Source organism: Saccopteryx bilineata, chromosome 2 (genome assembly GCF_036850765.1).
Source record: "Saccopteryx bilineata isolate mSacBil1 chromosome 2, mSacBil1_pri_phased_curated, whole genome shotgun sequence".
NCBI classification, from domain to species: Eukaryota; Metazoa; Chordata; class Mammalia; order Chiroptera; family Emballonuridae; genus Saccopteryx; species Saccopteryx bilineata.
The window spans coordinates 224,320,657-224,346,490 of NC_089491.1; the positions used below are offsets into that span (position 1 = coordinate 224,320,657).

Sequence of the window (25,834 nt, forward strand, 5' to 3'; positions counted from 1 at the left end):
AGAGAGTTGAAGAAAAATATGTAAAAAGAAAAGCAATATTTAATAAACTCTGAGTTCAAAAAAATAATGAACCCAGGCCCTGGCCAGTTGGCTCAGTGGTAGAGCATCGGCCTGGCATGTGGGAGTCCCAGGTTTGATTCCAGACCAGGGCATACAGGAGAAACACCCATCTGCTTCTCCACGCCTTCCCCTCTCCTTCCTCTCTGTATCTCTCTCTTCCCCTCCCGCAGCCAAGGCTCCATTGGAGCAAGGTTGGCCCGGGCACTGAGGATGGCTCCATAGCCTCTGCCTCAGGCATTAGAATGGCTCTGGTTGCAACAGAGCAATGCCCTGGGCATGCAGGGTGGATCCCAGTCGGGCGCATGTGGGAGTCTGTCTGACTGCCTCCCATCTCTAACTTCAGAAAAATACAAAAAAAAAATGAACCTGTATAATACGCCCAGGGAGATATTTAATAAGGGAGCATCTAAAGAAAACAAAAAAAGAGCTTGTGCCTGACCAGGTGGTGGTGCAGTGGATGGAGTGTTGACCTGGGATGCTGAGGTCACAGGTTCAAAACCCCAAGGTCATCAGCTTGAGCACAGGGTCGCTGGCTTGAGCACAGGATCATAGACACAACCCCATGGTTTCTGGCTTGAGTCCAAGGTCACTGGCTTGAGTAAGGGGTCACTGGCTCAGTTGGAGCCCCTGGTCAAGGCACATATGAGAAAGCAATCAATGAACAACTAAGGTGCTGCAACTGTGAGTTGATGCTTCTCATCTCTCTCCCTTCCTGTCCGTCTGTCTGTCTCTCTGTTTCTGTCTGTTTCACTTGCTAAAAAAATTTTAATTTTAATTTTTAAAAAAAGAGCTTGTGAGAAGCAAAAATATTATAAGACAAATGGGGAAGAAACCAACAGAGAGAATATAAAATAGAAAGTTGAGAAAGTATCCCAGAAAGGAGAAAAAGACAAAAATATAAAAATAAGGAAGAAGAGATAAAAAAAATTGGAGAACCAGTCCAACATTCAAATAAAAGGAATTCCAAAAAAGAAAAGAAAATGGAAACTAAAGGGAAATGAATCAGCACAGAAATAGCACCCCAACACTTTCCTACACCAAAGGACATGACTCTCAGATGAAGAGGGCCTTGCACGGGTCCGGCACAAATGATGAAAAAGAGGCCTATTCCAAGTGCCTCAGCAGACAACTTCAAAATTAAAATGATCTTAAAATCTGCCCAGAAACAAAAAAAACAAAAGCAGGTGCAAATAAAGGATCAAGAAACAGGCTGGAGCGTGCGGAGGACCCGGGTTCGATTCCCGGCCAGGGCACACAGGAGAAGCGCCCATTTGCTTCTCCACCCCTCCGCCGCGCCTTCCTCTCTGTCTCTCTCTTCCCCTCCCGCAGCCAAGGCTCCATTGGAGCAAAGATGGCCCAGGCGCTGGGGATGGCTCTGTGGCCTCTGCCCCATGCGCTAGAGTGGCTCTGGTTGCAACACGGCGACGCCCAGGATGGGCAGAGCATCGCCCCCTGGTGGGCAGAGCGTCGCCCCATGGTGGGCGTGCCAGGTGGATCCCGGTCGGGCGCATGCGGGAGTCTGTCTGACTGTCTCTCCCTGTTCCAGCTTCAGAAAAATGAAAAAAAAAAAAAAAAGAAACAGGCTGGGCTTCAGGTCTCTCAATGGCAGGTCTGGAGACTGTAAAAAACACACACTGAGCAGCCAGCTCCCTCTCGATTCCAAGACGAAATGACATCCAACTTGGAATTCTGCATCGAAGCAAACCACTGAAGAAAAGTTAACTATGCAGGGTTTGGGGCAGGGCCTACTGCCTTTTGCAATAATCCCTGTAGCACTATTTGGCCTTCCCAATATTATACACACATTAACTCGATAAGAAAAATAATGTTTAAAATTCAAGAAAGTCTTCTCATAGGGAAATAAAAATATACCTTGTGTTTCAAAGGTGATAGACATTCATCACACTACACTCCCTCTTCATAGCACAATAAAATGAGAAACAAATTGTTAAAATAAAATCTGATGCTCCTGAAGTCAAGGTGATTGAACAGGCCCTCCAATGGCTCGGTGAGGCCTGTACACGAAGGCATGGCAGGATGAGCAGTATACCCCTAGCAGAGGGCAATCTGGTGTCACATTTCAAGCCCATAAAAACACTCAGGTGCTTTTGTCTGCCTCACTAAAAGCACCGCTGAAATGTATCCTAAAGAAACACTCCCAAAGAAAGAACGCTATTTTGTGACCACAATTGCTGCAGTGTCGTGTATAATAAAAAATGACGAGCAAGCAGATTTTCAAAAATAAAAGCATAGTCAAGAAAATGATGGAACATTAACTTGAGAGAATATGATATGAACTATTTAAAATGACTATTATGAGACTGTAACAGCATAAACATGTTTATGATGCAATAATAAAGATAAAAAGCAAATGAAGAAGCCACTTAGGATGCATCAATTTAACAGAGTACCAGACAGAGTTTTAAATGAGCATTATGATGACTACAGCCACATAGGAAAAAAAATCATAATATTGCAAGAAAAGGAATAAAGTATAATAAAGAACATTGCAAAGGGAAGAAACAAAATAAACATGATTTCTGGAATTTGCCATGAATACAAAGTAAACAAATTTCTCTACTACCCCTTCTGTTTATTGTGGCTCTCAGTGGAGAGGATAGCTCTAAGAATCTGACCTAGGAAAGGTTAAAGGAAAACTCTCATTTCAAAGCTTTGCCATTTTATCATTGACCAGGATAGAAAAATTCCTTCCACTTTACTGGGCCCTTAATTGTAAAAACCAGACTCTTCCCTCCCACCACCCACTGGTCTGAGGCCTGGAAAGAGGAGATTGAGTAGTAGTAGGGATGTGGGAGATGTCGACTGAGAGACAGAGAACTGGGTTAAGAAAAGGTATGGGAGAACTGTCTAGAAGGAGGGGAGGGGAAAGACAAATAGAAAACGGACCACAAGCAGGGAGTGAAAGGGCCCTGCTCAGATTTCTCATGTTGGGGAATGGGTAGGCACTTCTAAAAATGATGATGCCAAGGGGGACTGGGTGAAGGAGGTGAAGGGATGAAGTACAAGTCGGTAGTTACAGAATAGTCACGGAGATGTGAGGTACAGCATGGGAGTACAGTCAATAGTGTTGCAATAACTACATGTGGTGCCAGGTGGGTGCTGGAGGTGTCAGGGGAGCACTTTGTGAGATATGTGATTGTCTGGCCACTGTGCTGTACACCTGAAACCAATACAAAATAATGTTGGAAGGTAAACTGCAATTGGAAAATAAAAAATAAATAAAAACTATAACACCTGACATTTTCCTTTCATCATGGGAAGTTCCCCAGAGATCACGGACTATGCATAATCACTGTTTCTCACCACTGGTTTTCCTTTGACCACTACAACCTGGCTTCTGGCTTCCCACTCTTCAGAAACCACTTCTGTCATGGCCACCAATGAGCAGCATGTTGTGCAAGCCAAAGGTCATTTTTTTGTTCTGACCTGACTCTGTGTCTCAGTAGGGTTAGACACACTGACCTCACCCCTTCTGTGAAAAATGCTGCTTCTAGTCTACTGCAACACCACATACTCCCAGTCTCCCCTCCTTGATGGCCTCTCCTCATTGTCTATCCTGATGAAGATCAGAGCTTCCCCAACCCGCCTCCTTGCTGTTGATCCTCTCTCATTATGTAATCTCACCACTCCCGTGAGTTTAACTCCATCCACATGCTAGCACCTCCCACATGTGCACCTTCAACCAGACCTCAGTGAGATGCACATCAATATGCAACTGCCCACTTCACTTCTTCATTTAGATGTCTAGTTCAAACTAATGTCCCCTGTAAACATGGTCCACATCAGAACAAATGTCTACACCCAATGGCTAGAAGTAACCATTCACTCCAGTCCCACTCTGACTTTCAATCCATCAGCAAGTCTTATCAATTCTTTCTCCAAAATAGACCCTAAATCACCCACTTCTGTACAGTTTTATCCCCACCACCCTAGTCCAAGCCACCATGATTTGTCAGCTAAATAACTATAATAGTTTGAACCTCTTCAATCCATTCATCCCGCAGTCACCAAAATTAGGAGTACGATTACTTTACTCCACTGCTCAAATCCCTTACAATGTCTCCATTGCTCCTAAGAGAGAATCCAGAGCACTGCTCCCCTGCTGCTCCCATCTCCTGTGGTGTGCCCTCCCCCTCACTCCAGTAGTGCGGGCCTCATGGCAGGTCTGAGAACTCTCCAAGGTCTTTCCTGCTTCAGGGCCTTTATACTTGCTCTTCTCTTAGCCTAAAATACTTTTCCCTCCACCTTTCCCTTCCATCTTCAAGACATAAATGTCCTGCCTGACTGGTGGTGGCACAGTGAATAGAGCATCGACCTGGGATGATAAGGTCCTACGTTTGAAATGCTGAGATCACCAACTTGAGCATGGGCTCACCCGGCTTGAGCACAGGTTCACCACATTGAGTGCAGTGTCGCAGGCGTGAGTGTGGGATCATCAACATGATCCCATGGTCACTGGCTTGAGCTCCAAAGTTCACTGGCTTGAGCCCCAAAGGTCACTGGTTTGAAGCCCAAGTTTGCTGGCTTAAGCCAAGGTCTCTGGCTTGAGCAAGGGGTCACTGGCTCGGCTGGAGTCTCCCGTAAGCCCCCCAGTCAAGGCACATATAAGAAGCAATCAATAAACAACTAAGGTGCCACAACTATGAATTGATCATTGAAACTTCTCACCTCTCTCCCTTCCTGCCCCTCACCAAAAAAGAAAAAAAAAAAAGACACAAGTGTCCTGAGTTGCCACCAAGAAATGGACCTTAACTCTAAGGCACCATCTCTTAAATGTAATAACTAAACTAACATGACCCATACCAAATAAAACTCCTATACCAACTTTAATACCAAACAAAAAAGATGAAATTGCATGTGATAGCTTGTAGCACCTTTTGAAATTATTAACAAAGCGTATGAACTATGTTGTGCTTAAGTTGACCAAATCCAGAAAGGTATTCTATTAAAAGAGAAGGTTTAGCCCTGGCCGGTTGGCTCAGCGGTAGAGCGTCGGCCTGGCGTGCGGGGGACCCAGGTTCGATTCCCGGCCAGGGCACACAGGAGAGGCACCCATTTGCTTCTCCACCCCCCCCTTCCTCTCTGTCTCTCTTCCCCTCCCGCAGCCAAGGCTCCATTGGAGCAAAGATGGCCCGGGCACTGGGGATGGCTCCTTGGCCTCTGCCCCAGGCGCTAGAGTGGCTCTGGTCGCAACAGAGTGATCCCCCGGAGGGGCAGAGCAACGCCCCCTGGTGGGCAGAGCGTCGCCCCTGGTGGGCGTGCCAGGTGGATCCTGGTCAGGCGCATGCGGGAGTCTGTCTGACTGTCTCTCCCCATTTCCAGCTTCAGAAAAATACAAAAAAAAAAAGGGAAGGTTTATTTCTTCCTATACCCCCTTAACCAAATGTGAAATCTACATGTTACCATTTGAAGAAAGCGTTAATGCTAGGCCTGCATGTGTTAGCCTAAGCACTAAGACACCTCACTGTCATTACCCAAAGACTGCTGACATATGAAAGACATACGCCTCTGAGACAAGCCCACCTCTATGAGCAGGATTTTTAGTTGTTTCTCTGATAGTGAGAATTAATTTGGGCTCAATCATCGCAAATCTTTTTAGAAATGAAGCTGACTATAAACAAAGGAATTAAGAAGTAAATGAATTAAACAACTGTATACTTGTCCTAAATCATTGGAAAGTCCTCCTGAGATTCTTGGTAGATGTCAAGATTGCAGTGGCCACTGCACAGAGTGAAGCCAGGTGATCATCAGTAGATAAAATCATAATATTAACTTTATTAGCATAATTTGTTATTTAATAGACATAATTATACATAATCAAAGATGTAACAGCACCAGAGGGGGGAAAAAAAAGCTAATGAAACTTATCTTGTTCTTTCATACTTTTTTCCCTCTTTATCAGAAGAAAAAGGCAGATTTAATTTATTTTAAATATAAAGAATTAAAATAGCGGATGTATCATTATAAAACTATTATAAGCTACATGAGAGAGAAGTCAACTTACAACAAAATTTCATAAACACAACCTAGGAACTCATATTTTTGCATATTTAATTAGCACACTTAAGGTTATTGAACACAATAATATTTCTTTTTAAAAAGTATTGTAAACCTTTTATTTAATTCTTGTTTTTATTTATTTTTATTGTATAATAAAGTATAATGAAGCAAAATATGAAAGGCATAGTTTTGGAATATATGTTAGTAAAAATCTTGCATTATCTCTCTGCACAAGAATAAGGAGTGTATTAAAAACATGTTAATTTAATATCATCATTTATTAAACAGTCTTGAATGCTGATTTCTATCTGCACTTATTATGACCTGTATTGGGCCCCAGTGGGGTGTTCAAGCTTACCTCTGAGCCTGGAGGGGGAGCCAAACCAAGGAACGAATAAATAATATTCTCTTCTTTAGCAGAGAAGAAAGAGTCAAAATCCTTGAAGCAAAGAGAAAGAATGCTTAAACCCATTGCACACTTGTGAGCTTACCTAAGTTGATCTTTTTTTATTAGTCATTCATTTAGGAGCTAACACCAAAGGTTATGCCAGTTTGCTTTGGCAAAGATGACTAATCCCCAAAATTAAGAAACCTAACTGTGGCCTGACCAGGCGGTGGTGCAGCAGATAGAGCGTTGGACTGGAGATGTGGAAGGACCCAGGTTCAAGACCCTGAGGTCGCCAGCTTGAGCGCAGGCTCATCTGGTTTGAGCAAAGCTCACCAGCTTGGACACAAGGTCGCTGGTTCAAGCAAGGGGTTACTCAGTCTGCTGAAGGCCCACGGTCAAGGCACATATGAGAAAGCAATCAATGAACAACTAAGGTGTTGCAACGAAAAACTGATGATTGATGCTTCTCATCTCTCCGTTCCCATCTGTCTCTATCTATCCCTCTCTCTGACTCTCTGTCTCTGTAAAAAAAAAAAAAAGGAAATCTAACTGTGAACTTTACATTTGTTTTTGCACATTTCATTGTGCCTATTACAGTGCAATGAGAACTCACACACACTCACACACACACACACATACACACTGTTCATGCTCAGGAATTGTTAACAAGACAGATATGCACAGCAAAAGGCTTCTTCAAGACTATCACATCTGTAGCTGGTTTCCTTATAATAGGCCCATGGATTTGGACCTAATCAGCAGAGACAGAAACAACGCAGATTTCTCTGCTGTTATTAAAGTAGCTTCTAAGGGCCTCATCTCAGGCCCTTCTGATATCAGGAGCCACAGATTATAAAGGGCTTAGAGCAGAGGTTACTTTGGCAAAATAGGGGAAACTGTGATCTAAAACCAGGTAGTCAATTGAAATCGGTTGCTGAGTGAAGGTCCACCCCCACCACAGGCCCCACCCAGGTATCAGTCAGTTCTTTACCGGGTAGGTCCAGCTGTAAACCAAGCCTTCAGCAATGTAGCTGTCCACAGCTCAGAAGAGTTTCATTTTTCATCATTAAAACACAAAAGATCTACCCCCAGACTATTACCGCAAATCTTTGTCATCAGGGCTATGATGCAGTTTCAACAGTGCTGCAGAAACGGGATCCTGTGTGGCTTCCTGGAGCCAGACAACACTCAGACCAACTCAGTAGTTACTGCTGACCCTACTCTTAAATGTGTTAAGAAACTTAAAACCAAATACAGACCACTTTTATTGGGAAGAAAACATTACATAGTCCTGTGTGTTGATATAATCAAAATTTTATTATTTTCCTACCTGTCACCCTGATCCACTTAGTGATCAATTTTATTCTTTTATACTGAATGAATTTTTGTAAGCAGCTTTTTTTATTGATTGATTTTAGAGAGAGGAAGGGGGAATGAGAAAGACAAGAACATCGATCTGTTTCTGTATGTGCCCTGACTGGGGATCAAATCAGCTACCTCTGCACTTTGGCACTCTAACCAACCGAGCTTTCCAGCCAGAGCCGGACCCACATTTCTAAGAACTGTGGCTCTTGTTGGACGAGGAAAGTAGAATAAGGTTTTGTTTGGGGGTAGTAGTGGTGGAAAATTTTTATTTTATTTTTTATAAAATTTTTTAAAGTAATTGAAACATTAATACATGCGCTCACTGAAAAAATAACATGGCTCAAAAAGACCTCCAGTGAACATTATTCTTCCTCCAATTTCAGATCACTCTCAGTCTAATTAGTTGTCCCCTGAGGTGGGCTGGTTTCATGCGCCTGCATTCTGAAAAGTCACACAGGTCCTCAGGCTCCAGAGAGCACTACTTGGTTTAATAATGCTCTGCTATCGCTGTCTCGAAATTCACAACAAATTCTGAATTCATGCTTCAAATCAGAGTTCAGCATGCCTTTCTGTAAATGGGCAGATCATAAATACTTGGCAGTTTGTCAGTCCTATGGTCTTTGCTGCAGTCACTCAACTCTGCCACGATGAGTAATCAACCATAGGTGACAGGTGGATGAATTGGTGTGGGTGTATTCCAATAAAACTTTATTGAAACAAGTAGCTGCAGAGCATGGCCTTCAAACTATAATTTGACCACATCTGCTCTAGATCAGAAACAAAATATTATAGAAGCTAACCTAAAGGACCAGCAGTTTTGCATAGGAAGAAGAGGAGAGGTAAACCTACGCCTGGCTCCAACCTTGAGAAGCAACACAACACTGATAATTCCTCTAATTCCCAGAGCCCTAGTAGCTGCATCTGAAAAGTGACCAGGAACTTAGACCATCCCTAAAATAACTCCCATTCTCAGGTTCTAAAGTCCTTTGAAATTGTAAACATTTCTTTTCAACTATTTGATTTACTAAATAGAGTCTGTAAACTCTGAAGAAAAAGTGATTTTATGGTAAAATATACTATTAAATATATAAAATAAAACTGCTGCTGCCTGACCAGGTGGTGGTGCAGTGGATAGAGCATCAGCCTGGTATGCAGAGGACCCAGGTTCAAAATCCCTGAGGTCACTACTTTGAGCACGGGCTCATCAGGCTTGAGCGCGGGCTCACCAGCTTGAGTGTGGGATCATAGACATGACCCCATGGTTGCGCTGGTTTGAACCCAAAGGTCACTGGCTTGAGCAAGGGGTCACAGGTTCAGCTGTAGCCCCCTGGTCAAGGCACATATAAGAAAGCAATCAATGAACAACTAAGGTGCCACAACAAAGAATTAATGCTTCTCATCTCTCTCCCTTCCTGTCTGTCTGTCTCTCTCTTTCTCTCTCTCTCTTTCTGTCTCTCTTGCTAAAAAAATAAAATAAAATAACCTGCTGCTGTAATCAGAACGTCCAGAACAGTTTTTCAACCACTGAGATCCATTTATGCACATTTATCTTGCATCCACAGTAAGATCTGCCTTCTGCAAATCATTCTTCATCAAAGTGAAAACTTGCCCCATGTCGTTGTGGTTGCACACATGTGTCCAATGCAGGTTGATTAGAACTCCTTCCCAACTAAAGGCATATTTTGTTTGAACAAGTGACCTCAATTCTTCAAAATAAAATATGGAATCTAAAATAATCCCAAGAACTTTTGAATCATCATTTTCTTGTTTCCATCATTTTGTAAATCTTAAATATTGCTACTCACAATGGACCTACCATCCAGATATTGGATGGCAGAAATAGGTCATGAACTGAAAATTGTGGACTTCAAATCCTGCCTCAAAATTAAACCACTTAAAACAATTTCTAAAAAACGCACAGACGCAGAAGAATTTTTCAAGAAACCAAAAACTCACTCCACAATACTGCTCTTCGTTGAAGATCTGAGGAGGCAAAGGAATCCCATTCTGAGGTTTTTTCTCTCCAGGAACATTCTCTCTCATCCACTTCCTGTTGTCCTCATCTCCAGCTATATCTAATTCCTTAAAGTCGATTTTATTAGCTTCCAGAAAGCCCACTACTTCTTGCTGTTTTTTCCTAATCTGGTCAAAAGGAGAAAAAGAGAACTATTAGACTCATTTTTTAAAATGTTTCGCTTATAGTTGCAACTATACTATATGACAAGAATAATTTTTCAAAGTATTTAAACAAAGAAAACAATAAAATGGCATTTCTTCATTATAAAGGATAAACAGCTGAACCAGGTGGTGGCACAGTGGGTAAGGCGTCCAACTGAGACACAGAGGACCCAGGTTCAAAACCCAGAGGTTGCCGGCTTGAGCATGGGCTCATCTGGATTGAGCATGGGCTCACCAGCTTGAGCACGGGGTCTCTGGCTTGATCATGGGATCACAGACATAACCCCATGGTCACTGGCTTGAAGCCCAAGGTCACTGGCTCAGGCAAGGGGTCACTCACTCTGCTGCAGCCCCCTGGTCAAGGCACATATGAGAAAGCAATCAATGAGCAACTAAGGAGACAAAAGAACTGCAACAAAGAATTGATGCTTCTCATCTCTCTCCCTACCTGTCTGTCTGTCCCTATCTGTCCTCTCTGTCTCTCTCTGTCACAAAAATAAAAAATGAAAATAAATGAAGGATAAACAGTGATTACTTACATTCTGAAATTTTAACCTCATAAATGTTTAAATTATGATCGACCAACCCAATATGAGTAGACATGCTCATAGTTTTTGTGTTTTTTTGTTTGTTTGTTTTAATTTTTTTTTTTTGTATTCTTCTGAAGCTGGAAACGGGGAGGCAGTCAGACAGACTCCCGCATGCACCCAACCGGGATCCACCCAGCACACCCACCAGGGGGCGATGCTCTGCCCATCTTGGGGCCTCGCTCTGTTGCATCCAGAGCCATTCTAGTGCCTGAGGCAGAGGCCACAGAGCCATCCTCAGCGCCCGGGCCATCTTTGCTCCAATGGAGCCTTGGCTGCGGGAGGGGAAGAGAGAGACAGAGAGGAAGGAGAGGGGGAGGGGTGGAGAAGCAGATGGGCGCTTCTCCTGTGTGCCCTGGCCGGGAATCGAACCCAGGACTTCTGCATGCCAGGCCAATGCTCTACCACTGAGCCAACCAGCCAGGGCCCTCTCATAGTTTTTGTGTAAGATCTTAAAAATACTTTCCTCTGCTAAACTTTAATGCCAAAAAGTAAAATTAAAAATTGGTTATGAAGAAAAAAGATGATAGAAAGAAGAGAAAGGAGAGAAAATAAGACAATTTACTATGAAACTCAAATACCAAGTATATCCACACTAAAATGCACATAATCATATCCACACTAAAATGCACATAATCACCATTATGAAAATAGGAACATCTGTCACATTGAACAAAAGTACCTTTAGAAATAATATAGGAAACTGAAAGGCCCACATGGAACTCACTGGGAGGGAAGGACAGAGAAAAGGCTAGAAAAAGCTGGTAGACATTTCTTCCACCACAAGTAATGCAGTGCAACAACTCTGTTCTCCCACAGAGCTCCCCTTTCCTGCTCACACCCAACTCAGAGAGCCATGCGTGAGTGAGGAGGCCCCTGCACCCTCTTCTCAAGCCACAGTTCACGTGAATGGCTGTATCTACCACCTGTCATTTCTTATGACAGTGGCCATCTCTCAAGTTTAGATCTCCTTTCCAGAAACAATTACAATTTCCTCTCTCCAATCAAAGAACTCACTCCCAGAAATGCATGATGACCTCTTTAATAAATACTGATAAGCAAGTTGCAGTGGACTCCAGACCACATATTTTAATAACCTCTGGAGGAGATTTCCAGAGTGATCATGACCAATCAATACTGACTTACTGACCCTCTACTCTGCACAAGACATTGTACTAAGCTCTTCATCTGAATGGATTCATAAGCTATATATTTGGGTGAAAAAAAAACATAACAAATGAATTTGCACAAACTAGATATAGGAGAAGCCAAGGATAATAAGCAAAATATGGTCATTTTTTTAAAAACTAAAATTAAAATTTTTAATATTTTTGAATAGCCAGTATCTTAATTTTATAAGTCTTCTGAATATTGTTGAATGATGACATCAAGTTATTAAAAGTGGTCTATAGGGTCTGGGACCCCTTGGTGTTTCCATGTAACTTGCTTATTAGCAGAGGGACCAGACGTTGAGCATTCCAAATAAATGCAGTGACAGGTGTATGCATGTCCCAAAACTGGTGTCCAGATTCAAACTTTCTTTTGGCTAAACCCAATTTCCTTCACAGAGAGTAGGATGCCAAAAAAAACTATTTCATTTATTTTTGCCAAAGTGAATGATTCTAATAATGACCTGTATATAGTGTTTCTTCTTTATCTAAATGAACAGTAAGGCATGTAAGGATGCTGAAGCCCAAGAATCAAATCACCAAAACAAATTCTGTATAATTTGGTTGTGGTGGTGACTTGATTGTATATGTTATATTAATTATAAATATAATGTAAATATTAAATATTTTTTAATTTTTAACATAAAGTAAATTACATGTAAACATACATACTACAAAGTAAATTATATACAAACTACATATACACATATATAAGTGGGTAATCACACATTTACCTTTTAATTAACATTTGTACTATCAACATAACAACGATAATGATATAAAAGCATCAATAAATTAAAGGCGGCTGTTAGCCACAACACAACACTTAATTAGTAAGATTTGTGCCACAATATGTATTTCAGTTTGGGGCAAATATAGACAAAAAAATAAAAATAAAAGTCATACAGCCTGAACAGGTGGTGGCGCAGTGGACAGAGCATCAGCCTGGGACTCAGAGGACCCAGGTTCAAAACCCTGAGCTCATTGGCTTGAGCATGGGCTCATCCGGCTTGAGCATGGGGTCACTGGCTTGAGCATGAGATCATAGACATGACCCATAGTTGCTGTCTCGAGCCCAAAGGTCACTGGCTTGAAGCCCAAGGTCACTGACTTGAGCCCAAGGTTGCTGGCTTGAGCAAGGGGTCACTGGCTCAGCTGGAACCCCCTGGTCAAGGAACATATGAGAAAGTAATTAATGAACAACTAAGTTGTTGCAACAAATAATTGATGCTTCTCATCTCTCTCCCTTCCTGTCTGCCCATATCTGTTCCTCTCTCTGTCTCTCTTTCTCTGTCTCTGTCTCACTAAAAAAAAAAACATAAAAATATATAAATATATATTAAATTCATACAAAGAGATGTGGAATGATGATATTTTCCTTGAGTTTCTGGCATAAGCACTCTTACACATTCCCAAGTGTGACATCTGTCAGAACCAAAGGAGAATTTTCATGTTTCTCCACTGATGTGCCCGCCCAGGCTATGCTGGGGTAGCCCTTGACCTTCTGCTCCTCTTCCAGGAAACTCTCCCCCACACCCCACAACTTCACAGCTGAATTTCTGGATATTATAAAATCCCATCAGACCTGATGACTGCTTGTTGGACTAAAAATTATCTTAATCATGTTTTCTCTACATACTTCCAACCTGCTCATAATTATTTGTGTCACTTTATAAATTACTTTTTATAAATTACTTTTTCCTTTAGATATTTTCAGGAATAACTTTGCTGTTTTTGAAAAATAGTGGTGTCTTCATTTTTGGCAGGTTTACCTTTAATTAAATATTCAGAAGACATCATCCTCTATTCTGTCCAACCCCATGTCTTCCTTCCTTCTCAAATACCACCAGGGAGCCCAATCAGCCTGGCCAAGGTCCACTGCCACCTCTCCAATACTATTGACATTTCTATTTATCACCCCTCAGGACTTGAGGTGGGATAAAAAGGGGACTTGATTTCATTCCATGATTTCTAAATAGATGAGAAATATTTCCCAAAGTTTTGACGTTTCTTCTATAAGAAAGTCAGAGAGATGGAGAAAACAGAAGGGAAGATCTGTCTACCATTATTTCTCACAAGAAAAGCAATTGCACCCTCAGGAAGTTAACTGATTGTTGGGTACATGATACTGTGTTAACTGCTATTTCTCAGCCACCAAAGAAAGAGAAGAAAAGTTAAACATGCCCCTCTGTACTTCCCAAACACCAATAACTTAAATGGGGCCAAAGGCATAGCATTTGGCTGTTGAAGCTCTTGACCTTGAGTTCTGCCAGGGCTGGAAAAAGGGTCTTAGGATGAGGCTAGAAGAGAGGGGAGGGGGTAGGAAGCATGCGAGCTCACCTGGCTGACATGCTTACCTGTGCCCACACCTTGATGCCCACCCTGAACAGGGGAGTCTCTCCCCTTCAGCCCTCCCCCTTGATGAGTCTTTGTTCAAGAAACCCCCCTGGATCCTCCGTCTCTTCTCCACATGTCCTCCTGAGCTGACCCCCACGCACAAGGCTCCCAGAGGGCAGTTCCCCTTCATGGCTCAGGGGAAGGGCTACACAGCACCTCAGAATTCTCACTAAAACACTCCCCCTCTATCTCTCGCCCCTTTTCCCCGTCCAGGGCACCATGGCCAAAGGTGGCCCCATAAAGGTACAACCCCTCTTGAGGATCGGGGGTCCTTAGGATCTATGTCATTAGAGCCTTCGGGACCCCAGCATTGGCTCAGAGAGCTCTGTTCTCTTATCCTGTCACATTCACTCAAAAGTGTTGTTCTCTGTCCTAAAGTCACCCAGCCACTGTCGGTCACACTACTATGTCAGAGTGATCTTTGGGTCACTAGCCTGCTTATTGTCTTGTACAGTTAGGAGCCTTTCCAGTCAAGGCCATCCATTGTGCTGTAGTGAAAAGCACACTGCAGTTGAGTAAGAGATGGCCTGCAAGTGCATTCTGGCACAGATGAGTGCTGTCTGAGGAGGGGCTCTGCTCAACCGCCTCATCCACTGAACAGGTAGAACGCACCCTCCTCATGGATTTCAGCGGGAATCCGGAAATGGGATGCTGGAAAAGCATTCTGGCTGTCAGATGGGATGGGGGTAAGGGGCTGGGTGAAAAAAGGTGAGGGAATTAAGCAAAGAAAAAACTCATAGACACTGACAATAGCATGGGGATTACAAGAGGGAAATGGAGGTGGGGCAGGTAGAAGAGGATCAAAGGGGGATAAATGGTGATGGAAGGAGTGGTGAACACACAGTACAATATACGATGATGTGCTATAGGATTGCACACCTGAAACCTATATACTTTTATTAACAAATGTCACTCCAATTAATTCAATAAAAACGTTTAAAAAAAGAAAAGCATTTTGTTCCACAAGTTGAGAACCTGCTGTCAGACGCCCAGCGGTACATTTACTTCGTTTCCCTGCCGCAATCACCATGCCAGGTGAGTGCTCTGATCAGCACCGTGAACTGAGGAGCGGAGCAGAGGCAGAGGCGGGATCAAAGGGACCAGAGGGAAAGTGGACAGAGAGAAAGGGGATGAGAGGATGGGATCAGAGAAGGGAAAGAGATTGATGAAATTAAACACACATAACACAGCATTATAGAGAGCAAGAAAGCAAATCCTGGAGGGAAGGGGAAGGGCGTGGGGGAAGGGGGACAAGGGGGAGGTTGAGGGGAACACGGGGGTGAGGGGGGAAGTACTCAGGGGGACACTTGAACTATATAAACACAAATTAAAATAAATAAATAAATAAATAAAACAAAACTGAGGCACCATTGAATTAAAAACGGTTCCAAGGCTTACACTGAGATCCATCTAATTCAAGAGACATGTTTCCCACTGTTTTTATGCTCACTCAAGGCTGAAGAAAGGATTGAGGACCCCAGGAACCACCATGAGCGGCTGTCCACAAAGACTACGGTTCCAGGCTGTGCATATCAGAAATGATGAGGACTCTCCTCTCTCCCTTTATCGCCCAGTGGCAGTGGCCTTCAGGAGGAGAGGAGGGTCACACAGAGACTCAGGCCTTCTCCTGCTCCCAGGGCCTCTTCTTCCAGAGCGCACCGTAAAAACCTGTTACCTCACTTGAATGTCAACTGTTAAAATAGAGCCATAACCCCCAGTGCATATGTGTAACCCCTCATAAAGAGATTACAATTTGTTTTTATTTTCCTTTTTCATTTATTTCATTCCTATAACAGAAGCCAGGATGCACTTGTTGACTCAGTCACAGGCAAGAATTCATTTTTAAAGTATATATATTAATATATAGGCTAAAGAAATAAGGAGGAAAGGTTTTACAGACCAACACCACACATACCGCCTGAATTCAGGCATCTGCCCCGAGCTTCTCCTACAAAGAAGCTTCTGAGTGAAACGTCCCCACCCAGGAAAAATTATTAACACTGACACCACAGAAATAACCAGCTCCCATCCTCTTCTAGGATAAGACAGAAATGCTTCTATTTCTGAGGCCTGGGATAATTCTCCTGAAAAATAATCATTATAGGCTCAGATCTACTAATATTAACTAACAATTATAACAACTACAATAATATTGAATAATATTAACTAATAATTATAATAACTAATAGTTGTAACAATTATAATATTAACTAACCAGAGCTAATTATGACATTAATAATTATCACATTTATTAAGTGCTGATTAAGCACTGAACAGTCCAGCACTCAGACACGTTCTCTCTGAAATCCTCCTGGCAACCTGTCAAATGAGTACTATTTGTAGCCCCATTTTACAGGTAAGAAAACTGAGGCTTAGCAAGATGAAATAACTCTCCCAAGGTTATACAGTTCCAAGGAACACCAAAACATTTGCCTAAGAGATCAGAATTAACTTGGCTTTTCCAAGATCCTGGAATGAATTGTACTCCTCCAGACCCTCCGAGGCTAACTAAATCAAGCTCAAACTCTAGGTACATAGGACATCAAATAATCCTTTAAAACCCATAAATGTATTATTCACTGTCTCTGGAAGGAGGCATGGGGCCCTTCCAGCCTGGTTTGCAGAGTGCGCACAGGATAGGCAGGCTGGTGATAAAGCTTCCCGCAATGAACATCAATGGCATATTTAAAGCTCACTAAAATCTTTTCCCTCAAAAATTCCTTTTATCTAAATAACCTGGAATTGTGTGCTCAGTGCAGGTCAACTAAAGCTTTCTGAGATTATCAAACAGTCGCAAAAGATTTCTCAGAGTTTTTACATATGAAATTTTTCCTCACCTATTTCTGTTAAAAGATGTTCTAGAAATCACTAGACACTTGCTGATCAGTTGGGCTCAGAACGGATACCCAGGCTCCTGTCTCCTGTTTACCTACCTCTCGCCCTCACTGGGAACCGTGTGAACTAGGGGTAATGGCCTTCAACTGCTGCCACAGGAACGGTGCCCCGCCAGTGGCTCACCTAGGGTATCATCCCTGGCTGAGTGACAGTTGAAATCCTAGCTGCCACCTGAGAGGGTCCAAGACCTGGATATAAAAGGAAACAGCCCCCTCATGGTATCCAACTCTCAATTAATAAAACTGTTTTCTCTCCACAGCCTCCCAAACTTCTGCTAAACTGCTGGTCGAAATGTCAATATCAAAGCCTGAACCATCCCTCCCCTACCCCTGTTTCTGAAGGTGGGTCTCTCTGGCCCAAAATGAGGAGTGGAACTAGACAGGTGGATGGATGGCTCCCAGCCTGGTCCCGTGGAAATCAGAAGAAGCCACGTTCTGGGGGTCAGCTTTTAGTACCTATTTTCGGTCTGGTTGGATTCCTAGAGCATTTAAAACTGTGGCCTTAGAGATGTTTGTTCTTGTCACCGTGACATCATTTTCCTCAAATAATAGTATTACACATGCTAACTGTACACTTTTGGTATCGTTACACTGCATAAAGTAATTACATCCAGGAGTCATTTTAGTAATCTGGTTCTTCTAGCTCCAAATATTGTTACACAACGTGTCATTTATTTGTAACTTTGATCTAAATCTTGCAGAATGAATGGCAAAAAACACTGAACAAAAAAAAGCCCTTGATTCTATAATATATGCGACACAACAGGACACAAATCACTTGCTAAAAATTCTAGAATCAAACACGCCCTCTTCCTCGTGTCTCCTTTCACACCCAGCGTACACATTTCATACACTTCTTCAGCACCGTGAAAACAAACGCAGAAAGCAAAGGGCACACAGGCTCACTGCAGAGCCAAGTTTACTTACACACTCCTCAAAAAGAAATTTAAAGCCAGCGCTGGGCCAGCCCCGCTCCTTTCCAAGTCTGAGCTACTCGGAAAATAGCATAGAAAGAAAACCCCACAAGTTCCATCAGACACCTACCGCTATGGACCCAGAAGATGTGGCAACAAACACTTTGATAACCATTTTGACAGTCGGAAAGAAGACTCCCCCCAACACACCCCTGTAAGGGAACGAGCGCTAGACAAATCCTACAAGCGACACTGCCCAGCGTGTGCCAGGCGGGGCTGGAAGGGGCCCAGCGGTCCTCTGAACTCCTGCCCCTCCGCTGCAACTTAAGCTCTGCCTTTCCCTGGAGCAAAGCAGGCATCTTGAGCTGTCCTTTCCATTGGCCCAGGAATATTTGGGGACCTGTCAGGAACACTTATGATTGGTTGATAAAAGCAGTCGCTGGACCCTTTCCCTTATCACTTTAAACGCCTAACAACAGTCCTTAAAAGGCGAGACTGCGCAGCGCACCAATCACAGCCCTGAGCAGAAATGCCTTGGGGAGGGGGTACGGGGAGGGGCGCAGAACCCAGGAGACAAGGAGGGGGGCGGGGAGGCACTCTTGGGCGATGGAAAGCCCCACAACACACCCGCCCAGGCTCGGGAAAAAGCTGTGTTTACAGGGCTTCTGGCAAACAAACGGGAGGGGTCAGAATAGCCTCAAAGGCCTTTAAATAAATCAAGAGCGGCTTCCCTCCTTTAAAAATTTCTGGCAGATTAAAATCAGTGAACTGTCCTACAATAGATTCCATTATGAGAGGCCTGTTACCACTTTTTCCCTTTACCACCTGTTTCTCTTAAAGAACAGAAACTTTGACAGGTGGTGGATGGTTAAGGTTTCACTGGCATCACAGAAGAGACTGGGGACAGCGGCTAACTTATCAGTACAATAACTTCATCAAGCAAATTGTCTTCACTATGTTGGGGTGGGGCAAGGAAGAGTGGTTAAATGATCTGTTTGTAGCAGGCTCTATCCATCATATTCACATAGATAATTTGAATTATGTTCAAAGTTGGAGTAATTCAAAATCTAGTAAGAAGCCCAAAGGCTAGCCGCCACCTATTCTGATGGGCTTCAACATCAAGATCAAGGACATTAGAGGCAAAGGCCCCACGGGGGATATCCAGTCCTCTTAGATAACCCAGTGTCTTATCTTTGAAGTCCCCTGCTCCTCATGAAGAAGGTGGCACTGGCATCCTGGAACAGGGACGGATGTCAGGCTTATGTACAGTCGCTTCACCAAAGTCCCAGAGGCCTGGAGGCCTGCGCCCCTTTCAGGCAGGTGTCTTTTATGAGAAAGGATATCCCGTCCCTAGAATATAGCTCAAATTCATTTACATCAGGACGAATGATTGTGATGGCTCCACCACAATGTAACTCAGAGCTTTGACATACCAAGTTAACTGCTTTCAAGAGTAGGTTCCTGGTGAAGATGATGAATGGTGCCCCAAGTTTAAGCCACCAGCAATGTACACTTTATTTTAAAGCCCATCACACTCAGAGCATAAGTCATTGTTGCTTTTCTTCTTCTCTGTACTTTCAAAATTTCTATAGTAATTACATATGGTTTGTCATATAAAATGTTTTTTAATACTTTGGTCTTAAATTTTTTTACAAAAGTATGTTTTCTCCAGATATTATTTAAGAAAGTAATAAGCTATGCATACTTCTTGACTGTAAATTAGTAACCTAAACTAAAGCTGGGTTCTAATGTGCCCTAGTGACTATACATCTCCTGATCACTACAAGCATACAAGCAAGTACCTTCAATAATGACACCCCTTCCATCTGCATGCCCTGAGGAGAAATAAATTTCCTATTTGAAATAAAAGCTACAGTTTTTATGTGTTTGCCCTGTGCCAGATCTGTTCTAAGTGCTTTTTTTTTTTTTTTTTTTTTTTTTTACAGGGACAGAGAGAGAGTCAGAGAGAGGAATAGACAGGGACAGACAGACAGGAACGGCAAGAGATGAGAAGCATCAATCATCAGTTTTTCGTTGTGAGACCTTAGTTGTTCATTGATTGCTTTCTCATATGTGCCTTGACCGTGGGGTTTCAGCAGACCGAGTAACCCCTTACTCGAGCCAGTGACCTTGGGTCCAAGCTGGTGAACTTTTGCTCAAACCAGATGAGCCCACACTCAAGCTGGCGACTTCAAGGTCTCGAACCTGGGTCCTCTGCATCCCAGTCAGATGCTCTATTCACTGCACCACCTCTTGGTCAGGCTGCTCTAAATGCTTTGCATAAACCACTCCCTTGATCTGTACAAACACTCTAAAACTGGGCTATCTTATTATCTCTACTCCAGATGACGACCGAGAACTGGAGATGATGGAAACAGTGACTGGTATATCCACGACTTGAAAGAAACCCACTTATCTTCACACTATACCAGAAAAATTCCTGATATGCTACCCTCATATTCCTAGAGCTCCTTTTTTTCCACTATGAATTACTGTTAGAAAGTTATACTTTTGGCCCTGGCTGGTGGCTCAGTGGACAGAGTGTTGGTGTTGTAGTAATTAAATGTTATAGTAATTAAATATATAGAAATATTAAAAAATATGGAAGATATATTGAAGTAATTAAGATATAATATTAAAATTATTAAGGAAATTAAATAAAGTTATGCCATCTGAATAGAAATTAATATAGTGTGTGAAGATGTGATAAACAGACTCTAACTTTCGAGCAGGACCCAGTTAGTATGTGTGTGCAGTTATACATAGATAAGAAGTGGCTTGATGTCATAACTTCCTAAGTTAACATAAATAAGAAGCTTTCATAGGAACATCTTAAAAGTGGTTTAATGTAACATTTCAGTGGATTAACATAAAAGGGGCTCCCTTCAAGGAACTCCCAAAAAGGTAGTTTGAGGTGATAATCCTGTAGATTGACATCTGTTAGAAGGCGTTGGCCAGAAAAGGTACTAAAGCTGAGGGGCCCCCTGCTGCAGTAGTCACCCAGACTCCAACATGAACGTGGACTGTCTCCACGCCGCTCTGTGCTCTGACCAAAGACAGCTGAGAGGAGCACACCGACAGGGCCCCTTTAAGCTGTACCCAGGCACGCCAAAAGGATTTGTGAGTAATAAATTGCCTGTGTGATTCTTGCAACTAACTTGTGTGTCGGTTGTGTTTTTCCTCTGGTGGCAGTTAGTATTGGCACTGGTCAGTAGCATCCTCATAGCCGCCTCAAGAGTAGTCTCAAAGAGGCTGCCAGCCCTGCTGATAAGCAGGAGTGTCCTACTGCATGGGGAAGTCGAATCAGGAATGCCTGATCAACATAGAGCTTGGGCTCTACTGGGACAGTTGGCCTGGCATATGGGCATCCGGGTTCAATTCCCAGTCAGGGCACACAGGAGAAGCAACCACCTGCTCTCTACCCTTTCTCTCTCTCTTCCCCTCCTGCAGCCAGTGGCTTGACTGGTTCAAGCATCGGCTCCAGGCACTGAGGATACCTCAGTTGGTTTGAGTGTGACAATCTTGGGCACTAAAAATAGCTCAGTATTGAAGCATTGGCCCCAGATGGGGTTGCTGGGCAGATCCAGGTGGGGCACATGTGGGAGTCTGCCTCACTGTCTCCCCTCTTTTATCCTCTAAAAGGATAAAGAAATTTATCCTTTTAATAATGCCATGAAAATATAAAAATTAGAAGTTTGAAAACTCTAGCCAAAAGATCATTTAATTTATCACAGGGACACCAATGGAGCTTCAAGATAATTAATAGGAATACCAAACATTCCAACTGAATCCCAAATAAAGCTCAATAAATCTAGACTTAAAAAATACTCTTCAGAAATAAACTGTCTAATTTAGTGGGGATGCAGAAGGCTAATTATTTCACACCACTAGTTTTTTTGGATGTTTTTCACACCACTAGTTTTTGATGTTCAAGTCAAATAACAATACTTTTAGATTTGACACAATTTTAAACAGAATTTTCTTTCTTTTTCCAGCTTTATTGTGGTGTAATTGACAAAACTCCAAGATATTTCAAGTGTACATCAGGATGATGTGATTGATATACACATACATTGTGAAAGGAGGATTTGACCTTCACAGAGATCTTCAGATGATATGAAAAATGAAACCAGGTGTGATGTTGTGATTTACCTAACTTTATAAATAACCTAAAATGAGAAATAAAATCATATTTTTATTATGTAGAATAATAGTGATGACCACCACAGTAACTAAAGTGAGTTGAATAGTGTTCCCCAAAATTCATGTTTACCCAAAATCTTAGAATGTGACCTTATTTGCAAACAGGATCTTTGCAGATGAAATTAGTTGAGGATCTTCAGGCGAAATCATCCTGATTCAGGGCTTACCCTGATGTCCTTGTATGAAGACACACTGAAACAGAAAGAAAAACACCATTTGAACACAAAGGCACAGACAGGAGTGATGCTGCCACAAGCAAGGAACTTACCAAGAGCCAATGGGAACTGGAAAAAAGCAGAAAGAATTTGCCCCAAGAGCCTTCAGAGGAAGCATGGCCCTTGATGTCAGATTTCTGGCCTCCAGAACTGTGAGAGAATAAATTTCTGTTGTTCTAAGCCATCCATATCTGTGGCAATTTGTTACAGTCACCTTAGGAAACCAATACAAAGAAATAAATGCATATGTCTGGTATGTAGCATGATGGAGGTGACCACCATAATAACTAAAAGGCAGTTCTTCAACTTTGTACCCTAAGGGCCTCTCTCCCTTCTAGAAAAGAAGCAAGCACCACTCCCTTTTAGAGGCAGAAACAAAGGCTGTCAACTGGGAAAGGCTAGTTAAAAAACAGAGGAAGAAACCACTCAGATGGGAAAGGAAGTTCTAAGAAACCTCCATCTTTTGGGTTCCTCCAGTCTTGAGAACCTGGGTTGGGATGGTGCCTTAACAAAAAACTGCTGATTTTGTTCCTGTTCTGGGCAGACCACCAGCCATGAACCAGCTCTCTCTTTCCATAAATGTCAAGCCCAGGGTGTCTAGTGTATGTGTGCCTGAAGCTACTCCCCAACAACAAACATATATCACTTAACACAGACAGGTAGCTAGATATTGATAGGGAAAGAGAGCAAAGGGAATTGGACATTATATTTTATAAAATTTGGAAAGCCTGCTTCAGTAAGAAGCTAGAATATCTCTTTAAGCTTAATTTGCTAAAAGGTTGTAACATTCATAGGCTAATTAGTCCATCATGCCCTCCAGAGTCCATTGTGCATCTAGACTCAGGTTTGATAGCAATCTCCCCAAGGCACTGCCAGTCAGATGCTGGGCGGAGAGGGTGCTGCTGTGCTTTCACTTTAATAAGCCATGTGCTGCGGAAGCTAGAATGGCTGCCATAGAGGCTTGTGTATCTAGCCTAGAAGACAAGGTTAGTGGGAGGAACCAACACAAAATCCTAAAATTTTAAAGAAACTGATTGGTTAGCTTAAGGAAAGCTAGTCCTTCCCGCTGGAAAATAAAAACAGGGCTTAATAGAAGTCTGGCCCTTTTTCTCTCTTCCTGCTTGGAAACCAGTTTACCTGACTCATTCATGGGGTCTCCAAGCAGCTGCCATGTTGGTAGCTGGAGATCTCCCAAGAACAAGCTTTGAACAGTGCCTGCAGCACTGTATTAAACTTTGATATGGATTAAACCATGACCCAAAAATCTGGACTTTGGTTTTCATACTGGGCTTAAAGAAGACAAGACTGGACTTTTTCCTTGACGAGACAAACAGAAATGAGACATTGAAAGCCTGTAAGCAAAATTCTACCTCAACTCCATAAGCGTCTCCAAGTGCAAGTCAAAAAACAAACAAAAAAAATGCTTTTCATACAACACCATACTCGAACCCCACTTCAACCAGCATCAGAACTGATATCACCACCAGCCATCTGATATGGATAACTCACCAACTAAGGTTGTAGAAACACAGGACCCACACACTGAGGGTGGGCATTGTAGCAGCATGTGGAGGAGAGGGTGGTGATGTGAAGGGAAAGCCTTGCCTTACCCACCCCTACAATGCTGGAAATTAAACAGTCTTCTTGGAAATGCGCACTGCTCCTATTACAGAAAAACCATAAAGGGAAAATGTGATAAATTTAACTCCACACAAAGATCAAAATACACTATAAATAAAATTAAATGGTAATTGACTAGAGGAAATATTTGCAACATATATCACAGATCTGAGCTTCATGGAATATCAAAAATTCTAAATCATTTTTTACAAAGATGAATGAACACCAAGTAAAAAAAATGGGCAAAAGGCCAGAAAAGGCAAATCACAAAACAAGTACAAATAATCACTAGCAATATGTGAACAAAGAAGTGAAAAAAATCAAAGATGTCCATTTTTGACCAAAAAAAACGGGTAATACACACACACATGTATTTTTTGCAATAGAGGGACAGTCAGGAAGGGAGAGAGATGAGACGCATCAATTTATTATTCATTGATTGCTGCTTTCTCATATATGCCTTGACCCCGGGTTCCAGTTGAGCCAGTGACCCCTTGCTCAAGCCAGATGCATCCATGCCCAAGCTGGCAATCTCCGGGTTTCAAACCTGGGTCCTCAGTGCCCCAGATCAATGCTCTATCTACTGAACCACCACCTAGTCAGGAAAAAAACGGATGGTTTTTTAAAAGTAAGATTATCCCCAATGTGGGTTAACAATTGGAGGTATTTACCTGGAAGGCAAATTTTCACCTTTAGAAAGCCTCAAAATGGGCATATCCTTTGATCCTTCAACTTCGTATAGTAATTGATCCTAAGGAAATAGGGGTGACCTCAAGATTCACCTACAAGAGCACAAGACAGTGATACAAGGGGAGTGGGGAGAAAGGAGGAAAAGAAGAAATAATATAAATATTCGTTAATTATGCATTACATCACCTCGGTGATTTTTACTTTTTCTTGGCACTTTTCCTGTTCATTCTACATTCTCCACACCAAACATGGATTGCTTTATAATCAGATGTTCTTTGTCTAAAGTAATCTAACTTGACAGAGAGGGGTTAAGAGGCAGTGATGAAGTGTCTACACTTGCACGCCGGGACCCACTCCCTTGCGGGGGGTTAAATCTACACCTGCGTGCCCAGCAGCGAGCCCAGCAGCCTACTGGAGCATTCTGCTCTCGCTGCCGCCTCTTCCAGGCAGGTAGACACGCGCCGGGACTCGGATTCAAAACACCCGACGCGCGGGCAAGAGCGACCGAGCGACAGACGGAACAGCGGGATCTTCACCCACCGGGGCGCGTCCGCCCAGCTTGTTTACAGAGGAGCTGTGGGCGGCTTCTTTACAGACGTTTACACAACTCAACCCACTTCACACTCGCGAACACCCGGGCCGGAGTGCGCATGCGCGCCAACCTCACGGCCCCGCCCCCTAGTTCTTCCCTGGCTGCAGGTCCCAAGAGGCCCCGCGGGCGGGTTTCCAAGGTGACGCGTCTGAGTCCGGAGGACGCTAGGTTAGCGCTGCCTCTGGAGCTACGCGGAGTACGTAACGACCCCGCTGCCGCCGCCACTGCAGCCCTAGGCCCGGGCCCAGCCCCAAACGTAACTTTCTGCCAAACTTTCCGGGCCTTCTGGTATCGCCAGGTCTTTCAGCCCTGGCCCCTGCTCGGCATGGGCCTCGGTGCAACGCTCGCACTCGAGTTGGTAACGTAGCCAGGTGATCAGGCGGCCAGCCGATTCCTCCTGCAAAGTGCTGCGTGGAGAAGAGCCGCCTTCCGTGTGCCCTTCCCGTGCTCAGATAGTGACTGCAAGGCAACGCTGCTCCGTCTGGGGACTGGCCGCTGCGAGCATCCGAGCAGGGGCTTCCCCGAGCTGGCCTGGGTACAG

General features: G+C 43.1%; 1 protein-coding gene across 2 annotated transcripts in view; it reads right to left on the reverse strand.

The window, feature by feature from the left end:
• Positions 1 to 25,277, reverse strand: part of SH3BGR (SH3 domain binding glutamate rich protein) — a 52,773-nt gene extending 27,496 nt beyond the window's left edge. Inside the window, exons 1-6 of one of the 2 annotated variants that reach the window (XM_066259349.1) lie at positions 25,242 to 25,277; positions 24,702 to 24,793; positions 23,901 to 24,054; positions 22,445 to 22,541; positions 9,791 to 9,976; positions 6,440 to 6,520 (exon numbers count right to left, since the gene is read on the reverse strand). In XM_066259349.1, the coding sequence (XP_066115446.1) occupies positions 6,440 to 6,520; positions 9,791 to 9,976; positions 22,445 to 22,541; positions 23,901 to 23,947 (411 nt within the window). In that variant the 5' untranslated portion in view covers positions 23,948 to 24,054; positions 24,702 to 24,793; positions 25,242 to 25,277. Of the gene's footprint in view, positions 1 to 6,439; positions 6,521 to 9,790; positions 9,977 to 18,103; positions 18,344 to 22,444; positions 22,542 to 23,900; positions 24,055 to 24,701; positions 24,794 to 25,241 lie in introns of those variants that run through there. The other variant, XM_066259350.1, reaches the window with a different exon arrangement.
• Positions 25,278 to 25,834: the final 557 nt, after the last annotated feature.